The sequence below is a fragment of the Mixophyes fleayi genome, chromosome 3 (genome assembly GCF_038048845.1).
Source record: "Mixophyes fleayi isolate aMixFle1 chromosome 3, aMixFle1.hap1, whole genome shotgun sequence".
Lineage (NCBI taxonomy): Eukaryota > Metazoa > Chordata > Amphibia > Anura > Limnodynastidae > Mixophyes > Mixophyes fleayi.
The window spans coordinates 187029385-187056785 of record NC_134404.1 but is presented as its reverse complement, the minus strand read 5'-3'; the positions used below and the strand labels follow the sequence as shown (position 1 = coordinate 187056785).

Below are 27401 nucleotides of genomic sequence, written 5' to 3'. Positions count from 1 at the left end.
AATCATCCCCTAAACAGACTTTCACCCCTACAATCTCTTTTGAACACAACAGCCAGACTAATTTTCTTCACCAAACTTTCTTCTACATGTTCCGTTCTGTCAGTCCCTACATTGGTTGCCTGTATTTTACCAAATCCAATGTAAAATACTTCTACTAAAATACAAAGCCATTATAGTAAGATCTGCCCTTCTCATCCAATATAATTACCAGCTCCCATTCCCAGTTATAGAATTTTTCTCAGGATGAAATCCCTTCCTCGTGCAAGACGACTTTCCCCTAACCTCCAAATGTTCTCTGAAAACTCACCTCTATTGGCACGTTTACCAAATTACTTACCAAACTATCTCAGTGACATCATACTTGCCAACTTGCTCTGGGAGCCTGCCGGGGGAGGTAGGTGTGATGGGGGCGGGGCTCCAAAATGTGCATCAATTTGGCCCCGTGTCAATTGCCAGTAGGGGGTGGGGCCAAACGCCATGATTTCCTGTGAATCGCGGCATTTTGGACCGAATTCTGCCCACTTCACTAGGAAGTGGGCAGAATTCTGCCAGATTCGGGAGATTGACACACTCTCCCGGGAGTCCGTGAGACTCTTGCAAAATGCGGGAGTCTCCCAGACATTCCGGCAGAGTTGGCAAGTATGAGTGACATCTATGCTCTGGCCATGCACATGACAGTGTAGGAACTGGCTTGATAACAGGTGAATGGCCAAACTGTGGAATGAAAATGTCACAACTCCCCCCCATACATGGTTACAGAGCCCACTGGGAGAATAGTTCTGGACTTCATAAGCACAGGTCCCATCGCCACTAAATAATATATCTAGAGTGTCCTCTGTAATACAGCTTTCCACACTTAAAGTTTTAATCCAAAAAAACAATACAAAATGTAAATACCAAATAAAACACAAGTGTGAAGTAGAGTTTATAAATGAGAAAATAACATAAAATTACAATCATGTACTCTTAAATTAGTTTTGCGACAAACAGAGATGTCAAATTAAAATAAAAGGGATTCCTTATATTTTATTTATCTTTTTCATTCATAAACAGGTCCCATCTCCACTGGATCTCTCTGCCACAGTACAACTGCTCTCAGGACACCTCTGCCAGTCTCTTTTACCATTTTACTTAACCATAACTCAGATATATCCTTAATCCTACAAGAACGACATTTTTAACCCTACAATATCTGCTCTGCTAATCAATGTCCTTAACCTCTGCTATATGCAACTATAATACACTATCAGCTCTGCCATATACTACTCTTAACCCTATCCTATCTGATTTGCAATAAACGGTTTATATCTCTAGTACTTAACCCTAAGGGGTATATTTAATAAACTGCAGGTTTCAAGTAGTGGAGAAGTTGTCTATAGCAACCAGATTCTAGTTATTTATTTAGTACTTTCTACAAAATGACAACTAGAACCTGATTGGTTGCTACAAGCAACATCTCCACTTTTTTTAAACCCGCAGTTTAGCAAATATAGTCCACAATAACCTTATCTATAATGGAGGCTGTTCCAGCAATTATCCATACAACATTCTCTCTATTTTAAGGCTTACTCTCGGCATCTCTCCACCATACGGATACACACCCTTGTTACCCCTCCATAGCACCATGCGCTCACACACACACTCTCCACTCATACAAGCACTCTTTCCTCACACACATACACTCATGCACTCTCAACACAAACATGTAAACACACGTACAATGACTGATATCACACACACGGATTATTTATATCCTCCCACACACTATTTATGCAAAATAGAACATTAAGGAAGACTGTTAACTTTAACAGAATTGTAACAACATATTGCTGGAATTTAAACTGGAAACTCACTTCTGAGAGTGGTTCATAATTGTGACCGGACGGTGTGCACTATGCCACCCGGTCTGTTGGGGAGAAGAGGAAAAGGGATGTTCTTCTTACATAGTTTATGTAGGTTTCTTTCTCACCGTCTTATTGACTGTTACTGACCACTCCTACTGATGTCACCTCAGACTGCGAATGTCAACTGCGCAATAGTTGTAGGATAATCTCACGGCCATCCCTCCTTCACAGGACCTAGGATGGCTTACTTCTGGGTAGCTGCTACAGCGCCTCTCTGTTGTGGGTTCGTTGGTACCTTCTGACTGCTTATTAGGATTCTGGACTGCTGGGTAGCGGGCAGAGCATTGACACAGAGATGATGGGTTTAACACAGGACAGCTCGGGAACGGATTAGAATGTAAGCTCTTATCTGTTGGTCCAGAATACAGCAGGCAATAGAAATCAGGCAGAATCTTCAAGCAGTGATGTTCATTGTTCAAGGGTTCCGACGAGGACCTTTACACACTAATTAGAGGTACTAGTAGTCTCCAGAAGTTCAGAGGGTATAATACAGTTAAAGTACAAAATACAGCTCTGACACACATGTTGGCAGGGGGTAAACCGGCCCCCTTCCCTACAAGGCACCACAAAGTCTGAGATAGTACATCAGGGGGTAAATGTATAAACATGCGGGTTCTTCAACACCCGCGTGTTCGGCGATTAAATTTCAAGCGGCGCTGTATTGTAAAGGGAAACTTCCCTTTACAATGCAGCGCCGCTTGAAATTTAATTGCCGAACACGCGGGTGCTGAAGAACCCGCATGTTCATACATTTACCCCCTGATGTTTTAGCATCATGATGTCATATGTTCTCTAAACTTGGATTTAACAACACAATTTAAACTGAACAAAATTTACATCAATCTGTGATTTCCCAAATTACTTGCTGTTCAATATTACTGTAGTTCATCTCTCTCTCTAAGTCACAGTATGAAAGGCTAACGACCCCCTCCTGTGCATTCAAGCTAAAAAGATGTGTTGGACATGCAAATGAAAAGGTCTAATTAGCATGGGATTTTGTTTAATAAAAGTTACAAAAACAAATTTCCTCCAACATGGCATATGGCCTCAAAAACGAATACATTTCCAATACGAAAATCGGTGCATTAGCAATGATATACTGCGGCGCTCTGCGCCACTAATTGAAATTTCAGTGAAACTTTTCAATCATGGTAATGTACGCCAGCTTCAGATGGCGTACATTAACACGATTAAAAACTAAGTACCGGTCACTGGTACATAGTGTTACTGAGCACTTCCCATACACTGTTATGGAAAACGTGGTTCACAGTTTCAACATGTTTTGGGGATATTTTTGGGCAGTCCAGTGTTTTATCTAAATACCAAGGGGAAATGCAATTCTCTGCGATGTCCAAGAACATCAGACGTTCCTGCGCACGCGCACCACTATGTGGCAAATGGAGAAATCTGATATATTACATCACTGAGGAGCGCCTAGACGACCGGTCCAGAGGAACTCTGCGGCGCATAGTGGGGAGCTGATCCCCCGCCGTCCACCCCCACACAATACTGACAGTACCACCTGAACAGTGACTTCTGGCGGCAACACACAGCATAACTGCCAATCGGTAAAAGTGTCCTTCAATGGGATTACCAACAGCAAGTTTACTCGGCATATAAAATATATCTCCCCCCTTGATCAGAAATTTATATTAGATAACATCAGTTCTGGAAAAAGCCTAAAACTTTCTTAAATATTAAATTAAATAAGCCCACTAATCAAATCTATTTGTAAGGGGATTATATGAGAATGGCTGTATTTTTGACTGTACACATGGCCTGAACTCCTTGTGGAAGTGAACAGATTGCATGAGCCTCAGTCTGTCTCTTTAAAGGCTATAAGTTAGTCATTTCTTCTAAGCAGAGAACACAGCGAAACCCTACACCACTACTCCCACCCCCACTACTCATCATCCAGAAACCTAGGAGAGAGGCAGCACTTTCCTTGTTCCTACATCATAAAGCTTCACCATAAAACCATTGCAGCACTTCATTTGGTAAATGTAAGAACTTAAACAGTCTTACACGAGTATCAAAATAAAATCAATGAGGCACTCTGAATTTTCACAGGCAGAAGCAGAGGACACAGGATTAAAAATGTGACCACTCCACACGTTTTTGTGCAAGTTACTGGCCCCAATCAGTACAAAAGAAAAACAAAAAAACCTCTAGCTGTGACACTTTTCTTGGGAGGTCAAAAATGATGGCCAACCAACCTTAGCACAGTTATATACAATTATGTAGGGAAAGACTACTGGTAGCACAGTGGTTAAATAAAAGTGAATACTTGTGCCTGTATGTACTGCAGATTGGCTCATAATTGACATTTTTTGTCTAGGAGTTTGTCATTACAGTGTGTAACCTTGGGCATTTATTGATCACTATTAATACCCCATTCATACTGCACCAAAAACCCGGGTTTTTGCAGAGGCACGCTGAAAAACCCGAGTCTTGGTGCAGTATGAATAGTCCAACCACAAAATCCCGGGTCTAAAATCCCGGGACTTAGACCCGGGATTTTGCTAGGGGTAATTCCCAGGTTGGACCCCGCTCGCCTGCAGTATGAATGGTGCAACCCGTGTAATTCCCGGGTCTCACCATTCATACTGTAAAAAAAAATAAAAATGGCAAGGTGTAAAAAAATGATTTTAATTAATAAAAAATACATAACAAATGTTTACTTAACTTATTTTCAGCCAGCGGTGTCTCCGGTGCGTTGCCGGCTGTCAGGGGGACCTCTGGGTACTAAAATGACGTCATTTCTAATGGACTAGAAATGACGTCATTTTAGTACCCAGAGGTCCCCCTGACAGCCGGCAACGCACCGGAGACACCGCTGGCTGAAAATAAGTTAAGTAAACATTTGTTTCGTATTTTTTAGTAATTAAATCGTTTTTTTTCACTTTTTTTTTTCTAAAACCCGGGTCGGGCAGGTGCAGTATGAACCCGCCCGACCCGGGAATCTTCTTATCTATACTGCCCTGTGCCACGGCAATATCCCGGGTTAACAACCCGGGATATTGCCGGGGCGGCAGTATGAAAGTGGTATAAGTATTATACTCTTACCTTTCAGAGAAAGCAGCACAATAGAGAGTATTGCTCCTGGTAAAGCACTGCAGGAGATGCTGTCTATTTATGCACTAAAAAAGAATTTCAGTTGAAAAGTGCTGGACAAGCCCCAGTCACCATGTGATCTGCCAACCAAAAGACCCTGTTCTCTATGCTCCCGTCTTATCCCTTCAGACTGCCGTGTAATGCTTTTACAGAGAACCACAGAGTTCCCATGTCACCATGCCATCCAATCAGTGTCATGGATACATCTGTACCGATTGCTGTATTTATTCATAGCTCGAATATGCTGGTTGCAAGAAGGGGAACAGATTTATTTAAAATGAAAGTTAGCTACAGTTCCTAAACGAGATCAAATAATTATGTCATTGTGTAAAGACTGACAATGATGGCCCAGTCTAACATATATTGTAGTTATGGTAGTACTAAAATGCACACACTAGATTACACTAAATTCTATCCACAACAGACCCAGCTTGTTTACAACTGCTCATTGTGTAAGTGAAACTATGTATTGTCAAGCTCCACGTCAGTAGTGATCAAGCCGTACAAAACGGATCCTTCAAGTAAGAACACGACCTTCTGCAGCACAAAGTGACAAAAAATACACTGCACTCCAAGAACAAAAATATGTTGCACATTAATAGCTCTGCTAGGCTTGAAAGGGAAAGATGGGATTAGCAGATAAGTCTGGCACTAGTGTTTATGCAAACGATTCATATTTCTTGGTACTGAATGTACCAGGACTTACACGGGAAGTAAACAATGATCTGTACATGTTAGCGTGATGTGTTTGAGCGTGTATGCAATCTTAATTTTGCTAGGCTGTGAATTCTTTACTCTGGAGTTATGAAAGGAGCATGTCAAAAGGTCTCCAGTTGCTGGCTGCAGCTGACTGCCAGCCAAAGAAAACTGGAACAAAGGCCTAGTTCAGCAACCGTCTGCACTTTTCCTTAGCTATCCAAGTTACTCTCTGGATCATAGAAAAGGAAAAAGAACTAGTAAATTAACATTCCACATATCACTCTAGGCATGAAAAAAACAAAACAAAAAAAAACCCAGCAAATAATTCTGAGAACCTATCCAGAAGAAATAGCTCTAAAAATAACAGTCTATAACATAATTGCGTAACAGATATTCCCAGATGTCCCAATGTCATAATTGTGAGATCACTCCCTTCTACTGGCCTATGCAATCATGAACGCTGTATGCCTGCCTGAGCACTAACCATGAACAATGATGCAATGTTGCAATGTAGCAGAGAATTGTAGATGGTCTCACAGACTTTGCTTACATAACAAACTGAACACACTTGAATGAGGAGATCTGATGCAGTAGTTAATTGAATTATAATGACAGAATGTTAAGTGCACAGCAAAAAAACTATGAAGATAGTAAACAATTGTTTTTCCATTTTACGCTGAACAAAAATGACAGGCCATTTACTGCTGCAAAAGGTAAAAAGGAAATGTAAAATGGAATTTATTCACCTTTCGAACATCGTCTTCTATTTATTTATATAGAACCACTAATTTCGTAGCGCTGTACAGAGAACTCACATCAGTCCCTGCCCCACTGGAGTTTACAGTCTAAATTCCCTAACCGACCGAGAGAGACTAAGGGCAATTTAATAGCAGATAATTAACCTACTAGTATGTTTTTTAGAGTGTGGGAGGAAACCGGAGCAACACTCTGAATACAACATAATATTAGTATATAACGAAGAGAAGAACAGAACTGTGTGCCATTAGGGTGGAGTCCTCATTACAGTGACCTTTCAACTAACTCCTTTCTGGATTGCTCATCTTAGAGGAAATTTTGTTAGAGAACACTATGAAAGTTCCAGCATGAATAATTCAGTGCAAACAAGCATCACACACAAAGTGTAACAATTTAATGAATGAAGAGGTGTACTTATTTTCTGTCACTACAAGGTGGCAGGACCGGATTAACCATAGGGCTAACTGGGCTACAGCCCAGGGGCCTATGGCATCCAGGGGGCCCTTGAAGTGCTCAGCAGCAGTATTGATCCGTCAGGGGCGGGGGCGCCCCCGGCGCAATCAGTGCTGCTGAGCACTTTCACTGCGGTCCTTCCCCGGCGCGCTGTAGTCTCCTTACTGAGGAGATCTCGTGAGTCTCACGCTCACGAGATATCCTCAGTAATGAACGTACAGCGCGCCAGGGAAGGAGGTAAGTGCCGGGGGGGTCTCTCTCGGGGGAATGGCGGCCCCCTTGCCCAGGAGCCTCCATTCCCTTAATCCGGCACTGCAAGGTGGATGGCTTCCCAAGACACAAATGCAACAATGACAGATGGGTAAAAGAAGCTTTTATAAAAGGAAACCATGGCATGTGTATAGAAGCTGTAGCACTATTTATAACTAAAGCATTTCCCATTTCTGTTGTTCTACAGAATTGATAAATATATCTGTGTAGGCTGTGTCCACTGACGTGCAAGTATAAAACATATCAAAAGGAAAATTACTACAGTGGTGACCACATGAAATGCCATAGGCTATCCATAAACTTCATTGTACCATAAGGCAGTACAATACCTGTCAACAGTATCTAATAAGTGTAGGTTATAGTTTTTACACAGCTCAGCCAGCGGAAGAGAATGAAGGGCTATGTCTTGGTTCACTGGTGTTTACAAAATGGAACAAAAAAGAAAAAAAAAAAAAAAAAAAAAAAAGAAGGAGGGAGCAACGCTGGGGTTGTGGGGTTGTATCTCTTTATAATTGCAGTCCTTAAACACTGAGCAGATTAGAAACAGATGTGTCCACATCTGGCACCACTCTCCCTCCTCCCACAATCTTACAGGAACTGGATACTTCTGTAAAGATGTAGCACTGCCTTAGTGATTGAGGAAATCTTCCAAGATAGGGGGATGTCAGAAAGATTAGTAACAGTCTTTCCTGGCTGCTTTGTCTATGATGGTAAAAAATAAAGATGCAAAAAAAAAAAAAAAAAAAAAACAACACGAAAACATAAGAGTGCTGTGAATAGCAACCTCCGAGAATAGATCCCTGTGTTGCCCACAAACCAAGACAGTCCAGTGAAAAATTTCTTAATACCTGTATCTATGGGAGCGGCTTCGGAGTGGGAGTGAGTTTTGTCCAAAAGGCACCAAAAGTACCCTAGCATGTTCCAGAAGCATCCAATCCGTTCTCCCTCTCAGGGAACAGCAGCTCCTGACACATTCACCTTACAGTGCCCAGCATGTGCCTGCTGCACAAATATATATATATATATATATATATATATATATATATATATATATATATATATATATATATATATATATATATAATCCACCATTGCCCAGCATGTGGCTATATCCCATGGAAAAATTACCCAACTGAACCATCTGTAGCACCCAGCATGTCTGCCTATCTCTGGTATCCAGCATGTGCCCACAGCAGTCATTACATACCAGCAGATTTCTACTCATTTCCCCCTGCTCTACATAAAGTACCAGAAGCCTCTAAAACTGCTGTTTTCACTATAAAGTTCTTCTCATCTGGCTACAGCAGCAGGAGGTTTGTGGGGGTGGATGAACTGAAACACTTGATATCAGTGGATGCTGACAATTCAAAAGCTCTATTCAGGCCCAGGGTGACTTCAGAGTTGGGATAACTGGATCGGGTGTCGCAGACTCACAGTATGAAGAGGCGGGAGCTCACATGGCGCAAGAACTTGCCAATAGTACATTAAACATAACACTCTCCCAAGCTCCCCATGCCCACTGCTTTGGCATCCTCCTCAACTACACCCACAACTTACTCCATACATCAATGCTTTTGCAATGTCATGTCATCTACTCTTTGGAAAAACTGTGGACATTCACCAAACCCTTATCTATTTTCTCATTATTTTTTGCATGGACTACAACCACCTTGCGCCATCTGGCCTTCCTCTCACCTATCTTACCCTAAATGCTGCAGCGAGACCACACTTGTTCTGTCGCTGCTCCACATATTCTGCGCCACTCTACAGATCCCTACACTGGCTCCCCATAGCTTCCAGAATCCAATCCAAGCTACTCAGCCCCCCCCCCCCCCAGGCCGGATTAAGACACTGTAGGCCCCTGGGCTAGGGGTACTGTGAGGCCCCCATTTTTCAAGCGACTTATGCCTAATCCGATATTATTAGGGGCTCCCTAGTAATATCGGATTGGGCATAAGTAGTTTGAGCTGTGTTCCTTTTAATATACTAAATCAGTATTCTCAAAATGCACACTTTGCCAGCCAGCCCCCAAACCCCGCCCTGCAGTTATCTCCCCCAAAAGCACAATATGCGTGCCAGACATCCCCCCCCCCCCCCTGTAATTCTCTGCACCAAAAATACAATAAGAAAATGGTAGTGGGAAGGGCCGCACTTCCTTATATGTGAGGATGCAGCCACAAAATAGAACCCGTGGTATACGGAGGGAAATCCCCACCCTCCCAAATAAAGATGGGTAACAAGATGAGGTTCAGGGCGCAAAAGTATGTGCCTAAAGCTGGATATACTGAATAAGCAAAGAAATGTCCAAATGTAAAAAGGCCAAACTTTCGGTAGTATCGTGCATTGAACAGCTACTTACTTTTCATTTTATGGGTTTTGGCCCCAACTCATGTGTGTTTGGACTCTTTTTGTTTTTCATTTTTTCTTTTACATTTTTTTTTTTTAATCTATTTTATATCATTTTTTCCATAGACTGTTTAGTCGTTTTTCATACCCCTGATCAGTTTGCCCTTTTTACATTTGGACATTTCTTTGCTTATTCAGTATACTGTTTACTGTATTGCCCAGTGCAATTATCTCATACCGTGCTCTGCATTGTGCACATTTTATTGTTTATATGTCTTTGTTCTGGCCAGAACATGTTTATTTGCATTTATGTACACATAATAGAATAAATTCCAGCTTTAGGCACATACTTTTGAGCCCTGTACCTCATCTTGTTACCCAAAAATACAATGTACAGTTGTCTGAGCCAGCCAGCCCCCAAGAGCGAGCTTACCTCGGTCTTCATCGCTGGTCTTCTATTCTGTCAGCTCACACCCTGTCCCTGCTGCCTGTAGTGTCCGTTTACGCGGTGTGCACCTATCTCCTTCCTGAGGAGATCTCGTGAGAGTGATCTCACTCTCACGAGATCTCCTTAGTAAGGAGATAAGTGCACGCCGCGGATGGACCATTGCCTGCAGCCTGTCAATGGAGGCGAGTGACGTGACGTCACCATCATTCAGGACTCGGAGTCGCCGACCGCGGTACAGGCTGTAGCGTGGCCTGCGGCTCACTACAGCTCAACATAAAGAATAAAAAAAAAATATCTTCAAGAAGCCCCACGGATGCCCGAGGCCCCTGGGCTGTAGCCCAGTTAGACCTCGGGTTAATCCGGTCCTGCCCCCCCCATACCCCCTCTCACATTCTTACAGTTGAAAAGTTATACCAAAAATGCAAGTTACCCCAATAAAACCAGGTAAACGTGGCATGTTTCTTCCATTCTCTAGCAGAACTTTGGGTTGTGGATACTTGAAAATAAATGTGCTCTATTTGAGAGGCGGCGTAATTTTGTGTGGAACTCTACTGCTTACGGCAGGCCTGTCCAACCTGCGGCCCTCCAGGTGTTGTGAGACTACAAGCCCCAGCATGCTTTTCCAGTAGACAACCTGTCGACAGCTGGAAGGGCATGCTGGGACTTGTAGTTTCACAACACCTGGAGGGCCGCAGGTTGGACAGGCCTGGCTTACGGTAAACTATTCCCCCATACTTGCTCATAGCCTATGCCTTCACTGTACTAGACAGATCAATGTTAGTGTTTTCCATTACTCTCAATGTCTAACAATTTTAAATCTTCTCATATAAAACGAGTCTTACAGGATTCCAGTTTTGTTTACATTTTTTCTTCAGCTTTTACAAGAGAAAGAAAAATGTAAACTATTAACCCTTGGAATGTTAGAGGCTCATGTTCCAGAGCATTGCAAGTATCAGGACAACAGATGGTTATGTTCTGCTCACATGACCAGTATATCTGCAGTATCTTTTACAAGAACAATTCCAGCTAGAAAAGTGCTTTCAGGAATACAATGGTGTAGAAGTACACAGCAAACGATTTGTTCCACAAGGAGTGAAATGACTTATTTGTTTAAAAATGAAGGTTTTTAACAGGCATGTCTTCTACTACTTAGACGATTTGTTAGGCTTACTTTAATTTGAAGGTTAACCATATACTTTTTATATTGCCTTTGTATCTGTTTAATGTAAATATTGCTATATTAATATATAAAAACTTTCTTGTTACAGGATTTTACCGAATCTCTATTCGGTGTTAGCGAGCCTGCTTCCAGAACTCACCAACATCATCGTCTATTTGTAGGGCACCACAACACTCTGCAGCAGACAGCGAAGAAAACAAAGCATACAATGAACAGAAGGTGGTTGACAAGAAGGTGATGACAAAAGAGCATAGGGGAGGTCCTCAATCTATACAGTTGCCATCCCAATTGTAAAGCGCTACGGAATCTGCTAGCACTATATAAATAAAATGTTGACTATAATTGTTCCTTTCCTCTTCCCCATAATGTCTATCTCCTCCAAGAGCTTTCCTGTCGATCCTGGCGATGTATGCGACTAATCGTAGCGGTGATGTTACTGGGCCGTGGTCAGGTCTGTAAAGAACTGAGATCAGGAAGTAACATACAACCCCCTGCATTTGCTCATAGTCTGCACTGAGGGATATACTCTTTGGACTATATGTGCCCTAGATAGGACCTTTAAGATCCAGTGACCAACAGATACTAGATAACCAGCAGCGTTACAATAATATGCTGCAAGGTGAAGTAGCATAACATGTTAGTATTTCATGGATCAAATAAACCTGTCAAACAAAAACATTTTTGTATACATAAATTGCATTTACACTTCCTGGTAATGGTTCCAAAGCTTAATGAGTGAATAGTGAATTTTCTTGTGAAATCTTTGACATCTCCTGCTATGGAGAAATATTAAACCACTGTAGAAAAAGGTACTAAGGTAATAAAAGAAACCTACTCTGGAAGTAAAAATATATCTAGTTCTAGAAATTACAATATAGAAAGGTTTAGGATTGCAAAGCACTAGATTTCAAAAAGCTCAATAGACATCACAGCTACATAGCACATATTAAACAATCTGTACACACAAAATAGGTATGTGTTGAATATATATTGGCTTTCCACAGACTTCACCTAAGAGCGGTTTAACTTTTCACATGTATTAGACAGCAAAATACATACTCAATACACAGTCTCATGTACACCATTTAATATAGTTAATAACTGCACTAAATTAGTGCGAAGATTAACAAAATAAAAAAAAGCCATACCACGCTTGCATTTTAGACTTACCCAGTGGCTGACGTAGAGATTTAGAAGTGGCAATATAGAAAATGTAAGTGAATGGCATTGGCATACTACTGTATACCAGCTCACTTTGACCACCACACCATTTAAAGAGACTTTTTAAACACATATAGATATACAGTGAAAACTAAAATTATGTTATGTTCCTTTTAATCTCCACCTTAAAAGCATACACCAAAGAGCAATGACAAAAAGCTTTTGTCTTGCATAATGAAAACCTATGTGATATGCAAACAGCTGCCACACAGGCAATTGCAGGGGCTTTGATGCATGTAGTCGTCACCTTTGAGGATGTAGAACAAGTAGGTTAAGAATATAGGGGCATATTTATTAACTTGCACATTTTTGACACAATCATTTTCATTCCTTATGGCAATGAAAAGAAATGAAAGATTGTGAGCATTAATTAAAAGTGTTCTGCAGAAAGGGTAGTCACGATAAACTGCTGTCCCTGCGGACACACAAGAGTACCTATATCCCATCTTCTGTATGGTCACCATCGCCAATCTATCAAACACACAAGAGTACCTATATCCCATCATCTCTATGGTCACCATCGCCAATCTATCAAACACACAAGAGTACCTATATCCCATCATCTCTATGGTCACCATCGCCAATCTATCAAACACACAAGAGTACCTATATCCCATCATCTCTATGGTCACCATCGCCAATCTATCAAACACACAAGAGTACCTATATCCTATCTTCTCTATGGTAGGATATAGGAAGGCAGCAGCAAACGCACAGAGCCACTGACTGAAGAAAGAAGAGGACATAGGTAATGCAAGAGGAGGACAAGAGGGAAGAGGAGCCTGCCCGTGAGAGATTACAAACTAGATCATATGTGTTACACTAATACTACACACCTACATGCTCTCAAGTGTATGCTTATTAATGTTTCATAAGTTTTGATTAAAGCAGGATTTAAACAGTGATGAAATCATGTAAATTTGTAACAGTGGTATAATATGCATTAGTAATGTAAAAGCCTCAGGTAAAAATAATATTTTTTTATTCCTTCCTTTCAGTGGTCCAGGTGCACCAATACATAAAGCGTCAAACAGGTTATTGACTACAAAAAGAGGAACTATTTGGTTTCAACTGTCATAGGAGAAGTTCTTTATAACCCTTTTGCTGCTGACACTTTTTATTTTCAACCCCTGTGTTGAGCTATTTTGGCATTTTTTGGGGGACTGCTCACATTCCAACATTAATGTTAGTTGTTTTTCTGTGCAGTATGCACACAAATACTCAAAAGACTTTGTGTTTTCCAAAAGTACAGTTGGTTTCTTTAGAAGGGACATTTACCCAAAAAAGTGACTGTAGTAAATATAGTGAAAACAGGTGTGTGTGTTTTTGCGTGCTAAACTCCAAGAAACACTTTGTGGTTATAGGTTTAGAATCAATATACCTTTCTGAAACCACAAAAACTGGATTGTACACAGGTTTTCCCCTAATAAAATCAGTAATTGAAAAGGATATTGCAAATGTTGCTTTATTGGGATAGTTTGCACTGGTTTTCATATAATGCATAAGCTGTATAGAAATGATATTTGTTGGCCAACAAGGCACTCCATTTAAGGAACCATCCTACCGCATCAAATTAGGGGTCATTAACCCTTCTAAGCCAAGTCTGGAATCGCACAGAGTGTACAAGCTGGTACATGCATAATGGAATGGTCATATCTTGGTGAATAGCTGAATGTTTTCTGAAGATAACAGTATTACTTTTTCTTTTTAAATGCACTTTTTTTTATGTATTAGCTGTTTATATTTTCTATAGTGTAGTGTGTATATTGACTGTGATCACAAGTAACTACAGACAATATGCTCTATAAGGGACACCACTGTTTTTTTTTAAATTAGGGTACTTATGTGCCTGTAAGCGTACATTGAAAATGTTAACAGCTCTTTTAGAACCTCTCATTCCCGGTGTGCAACCCAGGAACGGCGTTTCCAGTTCAGTGAACATCACAAACTACCACTACTATTGAACACGTCCTCTTTCAAACTACTATCAGGCTGATTACTGTCAAAGGCAGTGACCAGCATTTAACGCAGGAGGGGTATACAAGCATTTCAATGACTACTTTATAGATGCAACCCCTGCCCACTTCACTTGCATGCATCACCAAGGGCGCCATAGCTGTTAGCAGGGATGCAGGTCACACTGACCACGTAGTTCAACTTCGAAATGACGCAACAGTTAATAATTTACAGTCTACAACATAATAGGGTTTGGTCTGTTTGGCAGCAAAAAGCCACGAGCGTTATCCCATATACCTGTCAGGTAACAATGCCATAAGTTTGGTGAACTAAATTAACCACTGGGCCAAAGCCAGAATTTTAACAAGCAGCCAGTTACATATTGCTAAAAAGGCATTGTGAGTCCCATTATAGATGGTGGAGAGTTTTTTTTTTTTTTTTTAAGGCTGAACTCTTGTGCATTTGTATAACCGCCAATAAATTTGGGCGAAGGATTATTTACTTTTCTGTTCGACCAGGACAAAATGTCTTTGCCTACTCTCCAAGCAAGATCCCTGTGAAAAAATGGACAGTACCACCCTTTTATGTCACACTTAGTTTGAAGCCAGATAAAATGCGTGTGGTGATACTAATGGGACTCTAATCTCAAAAAAAAGTATGTGCTTAATTATGCTTTGCACCAGGGAAAGCATATTGAGAAATAAGTAAATTATTAACACCAAGACATAATTTCATGTTACCGCTCAATACTGTTTATGAGCAGAGTGTATCTGTCTCCCTTTGCATTCTCTCTCAATTTACAGACTTTTACGACCCAGCTCCACCTTCTACCATTACGTCATGCCCTCAAGCTTTTGTTGAAAGGATAACGCCACATGATTAACACTTACTGGCTGAATTTGGTATATAAATTAGGGGATTACAGGACAAAAGATAGTGGCACCCTAAGGTATGATGAGCTCTGCATGAAGAGTTAGTAACACCTTAATGGAAGCTAAAGACAGGAATTTCATTCATCTTAACACGTTCAATAGACAGATACAAAATGTATAATAAAAAATAGAAATGTCATTGTTGCTGTTCTCTTAAAATTAAGGCTTCACCAAAATAACTTTTTAGTATAAAATTATATTTGTATTACAAGTTATTTCTATGGACGTGTGCGCTGTTAAGGACTTCTTTGCACAAAGACACAAATATAGTGGGCAGATTTGTTCATAGTATACATGAAGTACATTATGGAGAAGAGAAAGTCTGAATAATACACACAGGTGCAGCCATAAATTAAGAATCTAACCATAAATTTGTAATTTGTATTATGGATATACTTTGCTATAGGACATACTTGATTGTACAGTAAACATAGGGGCATATTCAATTAGCGGCAGAGTGCCTCTGGAACGGTGGCAAAGGCACTGTAACATTGTGGGGTTCTTTTTGTCCCTCCAGGGGGGAGCGAGGAAAAATCCACTATGTTGAGGTACCATAGTACCGAAAAAATGCACAGGCTAATTGGATATGCCCCATACAGGAATATTTTTATAGAATAAAAAAAAAACAAAAATCCCAGTTACATCAGCTACGCAACACTTCCCAGACATGAACTATAACTGCTACTTTAGCAAGAGCAGTTGTATATTTAGTACTCAGACATACATGCTTCCGTGCATATACACAAAAAACTAAATTCGACCGAAAGTATTTTACAAAGAAAGACTGAGGAAAACTTTTAAATACATTCGCCAAACCAAATATATAAAATGTGGTCATCTTGTTTATCTTTTAAGTTATATATAATACATCTCCTTCATTTAAGCTTCTTTCCTCTTCAAGCGGGAGAAAAGCCTATGGCGTAGGCGCTTGTAAAGTTTAATGTCACACAAATAGCAGGGTTCTGGTAGTTAGGGGAGAAGAGACTTCTTTTGTTCTGGTTAGTCTTTAAAGTTGTCAATATAAAATTATTTACCAGGATTTGCAAACTTTATGGAGACACAAGATATTGACAGAATGTTCAAAAAAATAGTCATGCAGTGGGCAAACAGCCATATATGATCACATTTAGGTATGCAGGACCGATTCTGCCAGAATTGTTGATTATGGTTAGTATCTCAATAAGGGGCATATTCAACTAGGTCTCCGGGAATGCGCTGGAACGGACCGTGAAGTCAATCCACGGTACCGCAATAACGTGCATTTTCGTGCACACCCCATAGGGTTGCGTAGGAAAATCCGCGTTATTGCAGTACTGTATTACTGCGCAGGTTCCTCTGTAACGCGCACTACCGCCGACAGGAAAACTAATTGAATATGCCCCTAAGGGGCATATTCCATTGTTGGCGTTACATGTAAAAGTAACGTGGCATGCGCACTATTATCGTTATTACGGTAATAGTGCGCGTAAATACAGTTATTACGGTACCTTTAATGCTGGATTTCAGCTCGCAGCTCAGGGAGCTGCGAGCTGAAATCCGACTTAGTATTACCGTAACAACGGTAATACTTTTAACGCCGCGGGACAATCAAACAATTGAATATGCCCCTACAAGTCCAGAACTCTTAAGGTTTCAAATAAAGTAAACCAATTATAGATTTTTATTGATTTAAGTTCACCTTGAGTGGCAATTCTTTTATAACAGGCATTCAAAGCTCCAAAGCAAAAAACAGGAAACATGGTAGTTGGGAACTACATTACTAACAGGACGATTTGGCTTTTTCAAATTTCTGCAAAACTTCGCTAGATCTGCTCCTCAGGAGCGTCTGCCTCCAACAAATTTTCAAGCTTTAAACAAATTGCAAGTAAATGTTAATCTCAATCATATAACCATTATGCGTTTACAAAAGCATGTGGGAAACTGGGCCGATTTTTCCACTGCATTTCAGTGCAGAATGTATTATGCCTCCAAAAAGGAGTTAATCCTTACAATAATAGCGCTTTCACACACCAACTGTACAAGCTTAGGTATACACATCATTTGCCGCACAAGCAACTGGATTAGTGATAGAACTGCCCATTGGCGTAAGTGGTCTCAATGGAAATGGACAGTGATTAGTCATGATAATTAATGGCTGGTTGTATGTTTGCCTTTATGGTCAGGGCAATTTCAGATACTTGCCAATTTGTAAAATTGTCATTCCCCTAGAGACAATTTAAATCTACATGCTTGGCTCGCCAATGTTTCACTTTGCTGTGTTATAGTTATCAGCAGTTTTAGCCACTAGATACAACTCTGTCAGTGCTGCTATACTCAGTGCAATAATTAAGAATTCCATTTCTCTAGAACCAATCAGTCTCTGTTACTGAAGCGACTACTGTTTCAACCTGTCAGACAATTTTACAATAGTAACAATGTATGAATTTCTTTGTGCCACATTATATTAATGTTAACTCCTTGTGGCTTACAGATAAAACTGGATAATGTCTTCAAATCTAGTATTGGCCACATATGACACAATATATAGCAAAAGCACTTTCATACACGCACGTTGGTGGGTAGTTTTATTTACTGTAGCTATGATTTTGGAAAATGGTAAACGAAAGCAGCACTACCACCTAAAACATAATTTTCTAACGTGCCCCTTCGTCCCCTAGCCAGAGACCCAGGGGCTGCTACATGTAACATATTTTCTAGGGCTCTCCTGGTGCTGCAATACAGGAAAATAAATTTTGTTAAGCATCTATAAAAGGTGGAAGAGGGAGAGGGGGGTGACCAATCGCTGGCTGCAATCTCTTGATTTTGGCTTGTGATTGGTACTCTCGTTCACCCCCCCTCCTAGTCCCCCTTCTCCCCTACACACGTCAAATACCTAACTACAAGACGTTTTGTAGCACTGCCTGTCTGATGATTTTGCACTCCTATTCTGAATTATAGAGCATGACAAATTAAAGTGATATAGGAGATGTAAGTTATATGTCTTCACAGCCTTCATTATGTACAACAGGAAACGTTAACCATAAATCAGGCCTTTTCTTATGCATTGCACCGTGATATTATCTGGCTGCAATCCTGAACATTAGCTACCATTAATTTAAAATGGTATTTGATATTCAACCCAACAATATATACAATCTGGTGAACAGTATGTTAGCACTCAGAGACCTTGCTCAGAATATACCAGTATTCACAACAATTGTAATATTTTTTACAAGTACCCAATGGCTTTATCACCACAAAAAAAAAAAAAAAAAAGTCCTTAAATCATCTATAATACATATACTGTGAGTCATATCTACATTTTAGTTGCACTAACGATCTAATTAATGAAGAACACAGTTGGATGATATCAACTATTCAGCCCATTTAATTCACCCATTTGTTAAGTTCATTATGAATTTTGCAAGTACAATGAAGCAAATACCAGAAGAGTTTAGGCTAAAAGGCAGACTCAACTATGTTGCTATGGAACCATACATGATACAGAATTGAGTTTGACACTTATGCAAACATACATTTTTAATTATTTTAACATTAAGACAGATTAATATCTGAAAGCGACTATTGTAAAATCTGCCCTATTTTGCAAGATATAAGGTAAATGACGTATATTACGCAAGTGTGTAACTCTTTACAAGTGCTTATCTTAGGCCACATGCCCCAATGCATACATCAGATAAATCAACATAAGAAAAAACATTTTATATTCCAATATTGCAACATATGTATGATTGGTAGATGTAAGAAAGTTTCCCACATTCATGTCTCCATTTAATTTGTGCTTACTATACAGTGTTTTGCAAAAAATAAAGTACACCCTATTTTAAATCTGTGTTCTTATACATCAAGATATCATCTGGTCCACACTAAATCCTAAAATGTGATAAATTGAATCTCATGTGCCAAATAATCTATAGCAGATTTCACTTTGTCATTATCTATTCCACAAAATAATAAGCCAACATTAAATCAAGTGAACTTTATTATTGGAACTTCATAAAACGTTACTACCGCCACATAAATGCAGTACCTTTCGGGAGGTCAGCCTTGAGTATTCACATTTGGGTTATCACTATGCCAAAGATAACTAATAAGAGAAATTATCTCGGAGAAACAATAGTCATTGCTCATCAGACTGGAAAGGGTTATTGGGCCATTTGCAAGCAATTTTTAAGTCCCTCATTTTCCAGTGAAAAAGATTATTTACCAATGGAGAACATTTTAGACTACTGACAATCTTCCCAGAAGTAAGCGTCCCAGCAAGTTCACCCAAAGATCAGACCCAATGAAGTTTCAAGCAAGTGCATGAATTTAGAAGTTACATCCAGAACTCTGTCAACACATTAAAATTATAAAGTTAAGGTCACTACCATCATTAAAAGACCAAAGCATGGCTTTCATGGAAGAATATGCATAGACCTCTTCCTCCAAAAATAAATAAATACATTTCAGCACAGTGTAGGTTTGGAAAGTTACATTTGTGCGAACCACATGACTTCTGGAATAATTTGGTCCTAATGCACAACGCCATCTTTGCCATGATTCAATAACTTGTAGTTTTTGCAGCAATAATTTAAAGTAGTTTTGTATTAGTATAGCAGTCTAAAACAAGGTTTGTGTAAAGTTTAGCCCAGAACTCCTTACAGCACTATTTCAGTTCTTTATTTTTTGAGAGCATTCATCAATACACAACTTTCCTAAAGTACTAGCAGAACATCTCGATGGGTTTGAGGTCAAGATTAACTTGCAAATCCTTTTTTTTTTTTTTTTTTTCAGTCATTCACTTGTTAAAAGGCTGGTGTGCTTAGCCTCGATGCCATTTTGCATAATCCAACTGTTGCCAAGCTTCAGTTGTCGTTCACATTTTTTCTATAGAATACTCTGAAATAAAGAGGAGTTCATGATGGACTAAGTGATTGCAAAACATAAGTGTCCTGTGGCTGCTATACAACACTAAATCATCACCACGTATGAGGTTCTTTGTGGGAATAGTGTGTTGGTTTTCGCCAAACATGACATTGTATGTAAAGGCCACCCACCTCCACTTTGCACTTGTTTGTTCAAAGGACACTGTTCCAGTAGCCTTGTGCTTCATCCAGATGCCACTTTGCAAACCTAAGCCAAACTGCAATTTATTTATATATTTTTTATTTGGAGAGAAGAGGCTTTCTCCTGGCTAGTCTTCCATAAAAGTCATACTTGTGCAGTATTTTCCTGATGGCAGAGTCATGAGCCCGGATGTATTAAACTACAGCTTTTCCAATCCTTTTTTTAAGACACATTTTTTACAACCACAAACCCAGTTTTGCAACCTGGATCAATACAAATGGTGAAAGGTATGAAACAGCAGTTTACAAAAATGATTGGGGAAACTGCAAGAAAATATGCAGAGATGGCAATAATTACTCAACTACTATGAGTTTTGCCTATAAAAAGTGTGCATAATTTAGAACTTGGAAAAGATGTTGCTCAAAGTACCAGCAAAAAAACATCTGTAAACATATGTTCAGGTACATCTAAGCCAGAGGCGGACCCTAGTGCGCTGTAGGCCCTGATGCAGGGAAGGAGGGAACCAGGGACCCTTACCCTCAGCATCTGCCATGCATTGAGCCCCATTATCTCCATGGGCCCTGATGTACTGCACCTGCAGTACCAATGATGGCTTCGCTACTGGTCTAAGCCACAATTGGTGCATCACAAAGGAGCAGAGCTAACGTGATTCTGCATGTCCTTATTGTACTGCACTTACACAAGAACGCCCCCTATCAGCATCACCAAGTGAAAGAGGATGGAATTATAAGCTATGCCTCAAATTACAAAAGCAGGGTGACAAAACTGTAGAGATGAAGTGGTGCAAAATAGCATGGTGGCCTAGTGGTTAGCACTTCTGCCTCACAGCACTGGGGTCCTGAGTTCAATTGCCGACCATGGCCTTATCTGTGAGGAGTTTGCATGTTCTCCCCGTGTTTGTGTGGGTTTCTTCCGGGTGCTCCGGCTTCCTCCCACACTCCAAAAACATACTGGTAGGTTAATTGGCTGCTATTAAATTTACCCTAGTTTGTGTGTATATTAGAGAATTTAGACTGGAAGCTCCAATTGGGCAGGGACTGATGTGAGAGAGTTCATTCTACATCGCTGTGGAATTAGTGGCGCTATATAGATAAATATTGATGATGATGATAATAAATAGAGACATTGATTTCTCCCTGTAAAATGATGGACTTCAAACGGTTTGGAAATGGTCCTGTAACCCTTTCCAGACTAATAAGCAGCAACAATTGCTTCTGTGAGATCATTGCAGATGTGTTTCCCCTTTACATGGTTTAACACAAATGCTTAAGACCAAACTGCCGAAGGTTTTGCTTTTATATAAATATATATATATATATATATATATATATATATATATATATATATATATATATATATATATATATATATATATATATATTTAAAGGTGGTAACACTTTCTGATGATCACTTAATGAAGTGCACTTGATTGGCAGCACATGCCTCAAATTACATTATTTACTGATATGGAAGCAGTAAGAATATACTTCTTTCACATGAGTTTTTGAAGTTTTATCTTTTTGTTCAGGGTAATGACATTAAAATCTGTTACATGTTGTCATGGGAGATTAGATATATTAATTTGTAGGACTTGTTGAGGACTAGATAATGGTTAATTATGTCCTGACAAGCAACACACACACTAATTATAATATATTATACATACACATCTATAAAGTGTTAATCTGTACCTATACTACAGTATTATCTGACAGCTCTCACCTTCCACCCTGCAGAACTGTTGCTGTCCCCCTTGTCCTTGAAGTAGGGAACTGAGCGGACCATCCAGTCGTATATTTGGGACAGGGTGAGCCTCTTGTCAGGGGAGCTCTCGATGGCCCTAGTGATCAGGTCAGCATAAGACATGTTTCCCCAGGCATTCCTGCGGGACGAGCACTTCCTCTGCTGGCCGGCAGCCCCGCTCACAGAGCCTGCAGTCCCTCCACCACCTATCGGCGTCTGCACTGCCTCCGCTCCACCGACTGGAGCAGCAAGAACGGTCATTGATGTCACATCCCCGCCGCTCACCAGTAATAGGGTCCCTCTCTCTCCACAGTCACCGATCGCTGCAGCTGAAGCCGCTGACACCTCATCATCGTCGTCCTCTTCCTCCGGGATCATGGAGGACGTGTCCCCAGCCTCACCTCCAGGCTTAGAGGGACTAGATTGTGAGTCTGTACGCTGCAGAGGCCATGTGCAGGATCGGGGTCGGCTCTGCGGCTCAAAGTCCGGGTCTATATCCAAGTCCCTCTCTGGAGACGCAGGAAGCAAAGCGTCTGCCATACTGTGTAACCTCCAGAGAGAAAACCACTTACAAATGACGTTTCTTTAGCGTGACTTGAAATTATTCTCAATAAACGCACATTATAAAAATTGCACTTGGCGCATGTAAGGGCAGTGTTTAGCTGTGTGAGCACACGGCGTGTCCCCTTACTCTAGTACACATGACAGGTACATGAAGGGTCTTGCTCCCCCTGTGGAGGGAGATGTGGGTGAGGGTCTCTAGATGTCTCCATGGCTGTGCCTAGGTCCCAGCAGACTTGGTGTAGATGGACAGATCACTCTTTGTCCCACACTTACAGGGTGTATACATGAATTCCCCTCTTATCACACTCACACAACTTGCAGAGACGTCTCAGATAAAACCAGAGCATAATATGCTTCACGTGCGACTGTGGACTCCCCCATCCAGACTAGTTCAAATCCAATACTTATTTACCCGCCGAACCAGTAAGAATCCATCCATCTGTAAGAGCAGCCTTGTCACAGTCTCCAGATACACTGCAGTCAGGTTTGACATTTGGATCTGTTAATATGCACTAAGCACATAACCTCCTTGCTCCTGCTGCTGCCATCTTGACAATTTCCCACACCTCATGCAGGTCCGTTCTTGTTGCAATGGTGAAGATGTAACAGAGACAGCTCTGCCAGGAGATCTGGGCTGTGTGCCGCCTGCAACACCTACAACTCCGTTTGGATGTCCGAAGATATTGCGCAGCAGTGTTGGATCGCAGTAGATTGTTGCAATTTGTGTTATCTCCTGAGTGCAGATTGGAAACGAACAGCACGGGTGTGTGTGTTGTATTCAGCAGGATCCTGTCACCCTCCACGACACTGCTGACTAACACATTTCTCCTCCTGACAACCACAGCCTGCTACAGTAACAGTTGTGAGAGGCACACACAGGGATCACACAACCTAACAGCACCCAGAACAGCCCACTGGGAGGAGGCAGTGATGGGAGGAGGATACACTCTGTACACCCCTTCACTGCTGCATTCCTACAGCAACACAATATCTTTCTAGTCTGTATTTACAAGATTTCTGTTCTTATCTCTTGGTACATTTATTTTCACGGGCTTTACATCACAAGTTAGTACAAGTGTTTAGCAACCTTCAGTGTTCTTTTTATAACATTCTAGAATATCTTTACCATGACAATGACAAGGCTGAAGTTAGTTTCTTATATGGCCAGCTTCTTATTCAGAAACCAAACTGCTATAGTATTTAGCATCACCCAACATGGGCTATTACATGAAATCAGGTGGCAAAGTGGGCAATCAAAAATATTTTATCATTTTGAATAAATAGCTGTAGTTTTGCAAGGGGGTAAAACCAGTGGGCCATATGTTGATAGTGGGAACCAACACAGGGTAGTCAGTTACATACAGCCCACTTGTCTAGTGCCTGGCCCAATAACACAGTGGGCATGAATACAGGTGGCAAAGTACACAAAGATAGCATTCTATCAAATTTGTGGGAAAATGACATTTAACCATTGCAAAACTACAGCTACTTATTCAAAATACTATCTGAGCCCACTTTGCCACCTGATTTCAGTCCCAAAACATTGTTGGGCCAGGCAAAAGACACATGGTGGTCAGTTACATACAAACCACGTGTTGATTCTCACTATCAAATTGGTGGCCCAACTGCCTTTTAACATTGTTAAACCTCTCATAAGTTTTGCATATGATGCCTATAAAAAGTGTGCATAATTTAGAGCTTGGAAAAGATGTGGCTTAAAGTACCAACAAAAATACATCTGAACACGCATGGTAAGGTACGTCTAAAACGTAATTGGACGCATCACAAAGGAGCAGGGTTAACTTGATTCTGCATGCCCTTATTGTATTGCAGTTACACAAGAACGCCCCCTATCAGCCTCAACAAGTGAAAGAGGACAGACATATAAGCTATGCCTCAAATTACAGGAAAGAGTTGTTCACAAAGGCAGTGTGACAAAATTGAAGAGAGATACACTCTGAAGTGTTGCAAAATAAATAGAGACATTGATTTCTCACTGTAAAATGATGGACTTCACACTGTTTGGAAATGGTCCTGTAACCCTTTCCAGACTAATGAGCAGCAACAATTGCTTCTGTGAGATCATTGCAGATGTGTTTCTCCTTTACATGGGTCAACACAAATGTTTAAGACAGGGTTTCCCCAGGGCCATCTTAACAACATTATGGGCCCCTAGGCAAAGCAGTGCACCGGGGCCCCTATATATAGATATATAGATGTATACAGATACAGATATAGAGATAGATAGATAGATAGATAGATGTACTTGCTCAGTGACCCTTGAAGGTTTTTTTTGCAGGTTTTTTTTTTTTTTTGCAGGATTATTTATTCTCATTAAGAGCCGTGCCTATGGTGCCCCCGGGCAGCTGCCCATCGTGCCTAATGGAAAAGATGGCCCTGGGTTTCCCAAACCCAGTCCTCAGGGCTCCCTAACAGTGCAGGTTTTCCATATCTCCTTGCTAGAGCACAGGTGTATTCATTACTGACTGACACATTGTAACAGATCCACAGGTGGTCCTAATTATGTAACATGTGATCCAGAAAACCTGCACTTTTGGGGAGCCCTGAGGACTGGGTTTGGGAAACCCTGGGTTAAGACCAAAGGTTCTCCTTTTAAATAGAGGTGGTAACACTTTCTGATGATCACATAATGAAGTGCACTTGCTTAGCAGCACATTCCACAAATTACATTATTTACTGGTATGGAAGCAGTAAGGATGTACTTACTTTTTTTTCACATGGGTTCTTCAAGTTTTATCTTTTTGTTGATGTAAAATGGCATTAAAATCTGTTATATATTGTCACGGGAAAATAGATTTGTTAAATTGTAGGACTGAGGATAATGAACAGATTTGAAAGAGTATGTACTTTCTTTTTAACATTATATAGAGAAAGAAACAGTTCTATAAAAGTGTTAATCTGTACCTATACTACAGTATTATCTGACAGCTCTCACCTTCCACCCTGCAGAACTGTTGCTGTCCCCCTTGTCCTTGAAGTAGGGAACTGAGCGGACCATCCAGTCGTATATTTGGGACAGGGTGAGCCTCTTGTCAGGGGAGCTCTCGATGGCCCTAGTGATCAGGTCAGCATAAGACATGTTTCCCCAGGCATTCCTGCGGGACGAGCACTTCCTCTGCTGGCCGGCAGCCCCGCTCACAGAGCCTGCAGTCCCTCCACCACCTATCGGCGTCTGCACTGCCTCCGCTCCACCGACTGGAGCAGCAAGAACGGTCATTGATGTCACATCCCCGCCGCTCACCAGTAATAGGGTCCCTCTCTCTCCACAGTCACCGATCGCTGCAGCTGAAGCCGCTGACACCTCATCATCGTCGTCCTCTTCCTCCGGGATCATGGAGGACGTGTCCCCAGCCTCACCTCCAGGCTTAGAGGGACTAGATTGTGAGTCTGTACGCTGCAGAGGCCATGTGCAGGATCGGGGTCGGCTTTGTGGCTCAAAGTCCGGGTCTATATCCAAGTCCCTCTCTGGAGACGCAGGGAGCAAAGCGTCTGCCATACTGTGTAACCTCCAGAGAGAAAACCACTTACAAATGACGTTTCTTTAGCGTGACTTGAAATTATTCTCAATAAACGCACATTATAAAAATTCCACTTGGCGCATGTAAGGGCAGTGTTTAGCTGTGTGAGCACACGGCGTGTCCCCTTACTCTAGTACACATGACAGGTACATGAAGGGTCTTGCTCCCCCTGTGGAGGGAGATGTGGGTGAGGGTCTCTAGATGGTCTCCATGGCTGTGCCTAGGTCCCAGCAGACTTGGTGTAGATGGACAGATCACTCTTTGTCCCACACTTACAGGGTGTATACATGAATTCCCCTCTTATCACACTCACACAACTTGCAGAGACGTCTCAGATAAAACCAGAGCATAATATGCTTCACGTGCGACTGTGGACTCCCCCATCCAGACTAGTTCAAACCCAATACTTATTTATCCGCGGAACCAGTAAGAATCCATCCATCTGTAGGAGCAGCCTTGTCACAGTCTCCAGATACACTGCAGTCAGGTTTGTCATTTGGATCTGTTAATATGCACTAAGCACATAACCTCCTTGCTCCTGCTGCTGCCATCTTGACAATTTCCCACACCTCATGCAGGTCCGTTCTTGTTGCAATGGTGAAGATGTAATAGAGACAGCTCTGCCAGGAGATCTGGGCTGTGTGCAGCCTGCAACACCTACAACTCCGTTTGGATGTCCGAAGATATTGCGCAGCAGTGTTGGATCGCAGTAGATTGTTGCAATTTGTGTTATCTCCTGAGTGCAGATTGGAAACGAACAGCACGGGTGTATGTTGTATTCAGCAGGATCCTGTCACCCTCCACGACACTGCTGACTAACACATTTCTCCTCCTGACAACCACAGCCTGCTACAGTAACAGTTGTGAGAGGCACACACAGGGATCACACAACCTAACAGCACCCAGAACAGCCCACTGGGAGGAGGCAGTGATGGGAGGAGGATACACTCTGTGCACCCCTTCACTGCTGCATTCCTACAGCAACACAATATCTATCTAGTCTGTGTTTACTAGACTTTTGTTCTTATCTCTTGGTACATTTATTTTCACGGGCTTTACATCACAAGTTAGTACAAGTGTTTAGGAACCTTCAGTGTTTATAACATTCTAGAATCTCTTTACCATAACAATGAAGCTAGCTTCAGCCTTGTAGTATTAATGTCACCTATAACACAATGCACAGCACCAAACATATGAACATACTTT

At 41.1% G+C, this 27401-nt stretch overlaps 1 protein-coding gene across 1 annotated transcript in view; it reads right to left on the bottom strand.

Annotated features, from left to right (window-relative positions):
- Positions 1-23545, bottom strand: part of FOXO3 (forkhead box O3) — a 95596-nt gene extending 72051 nt beyond the window's left edge. The window contains exon 1 of the mRNA XM_075202883.1: positions 22072-23545. Coding sequence (XP_075058984.1) covers positions 22072-22632 — 561 coding nt within the window. The 5' untranslated portion in view covers positions 22633-23545. The remainder of the gene's footprint in view (positions 1-22071) is intronic.
- Positions 23546-27401: the final 3856 nt, after the last annotated feature.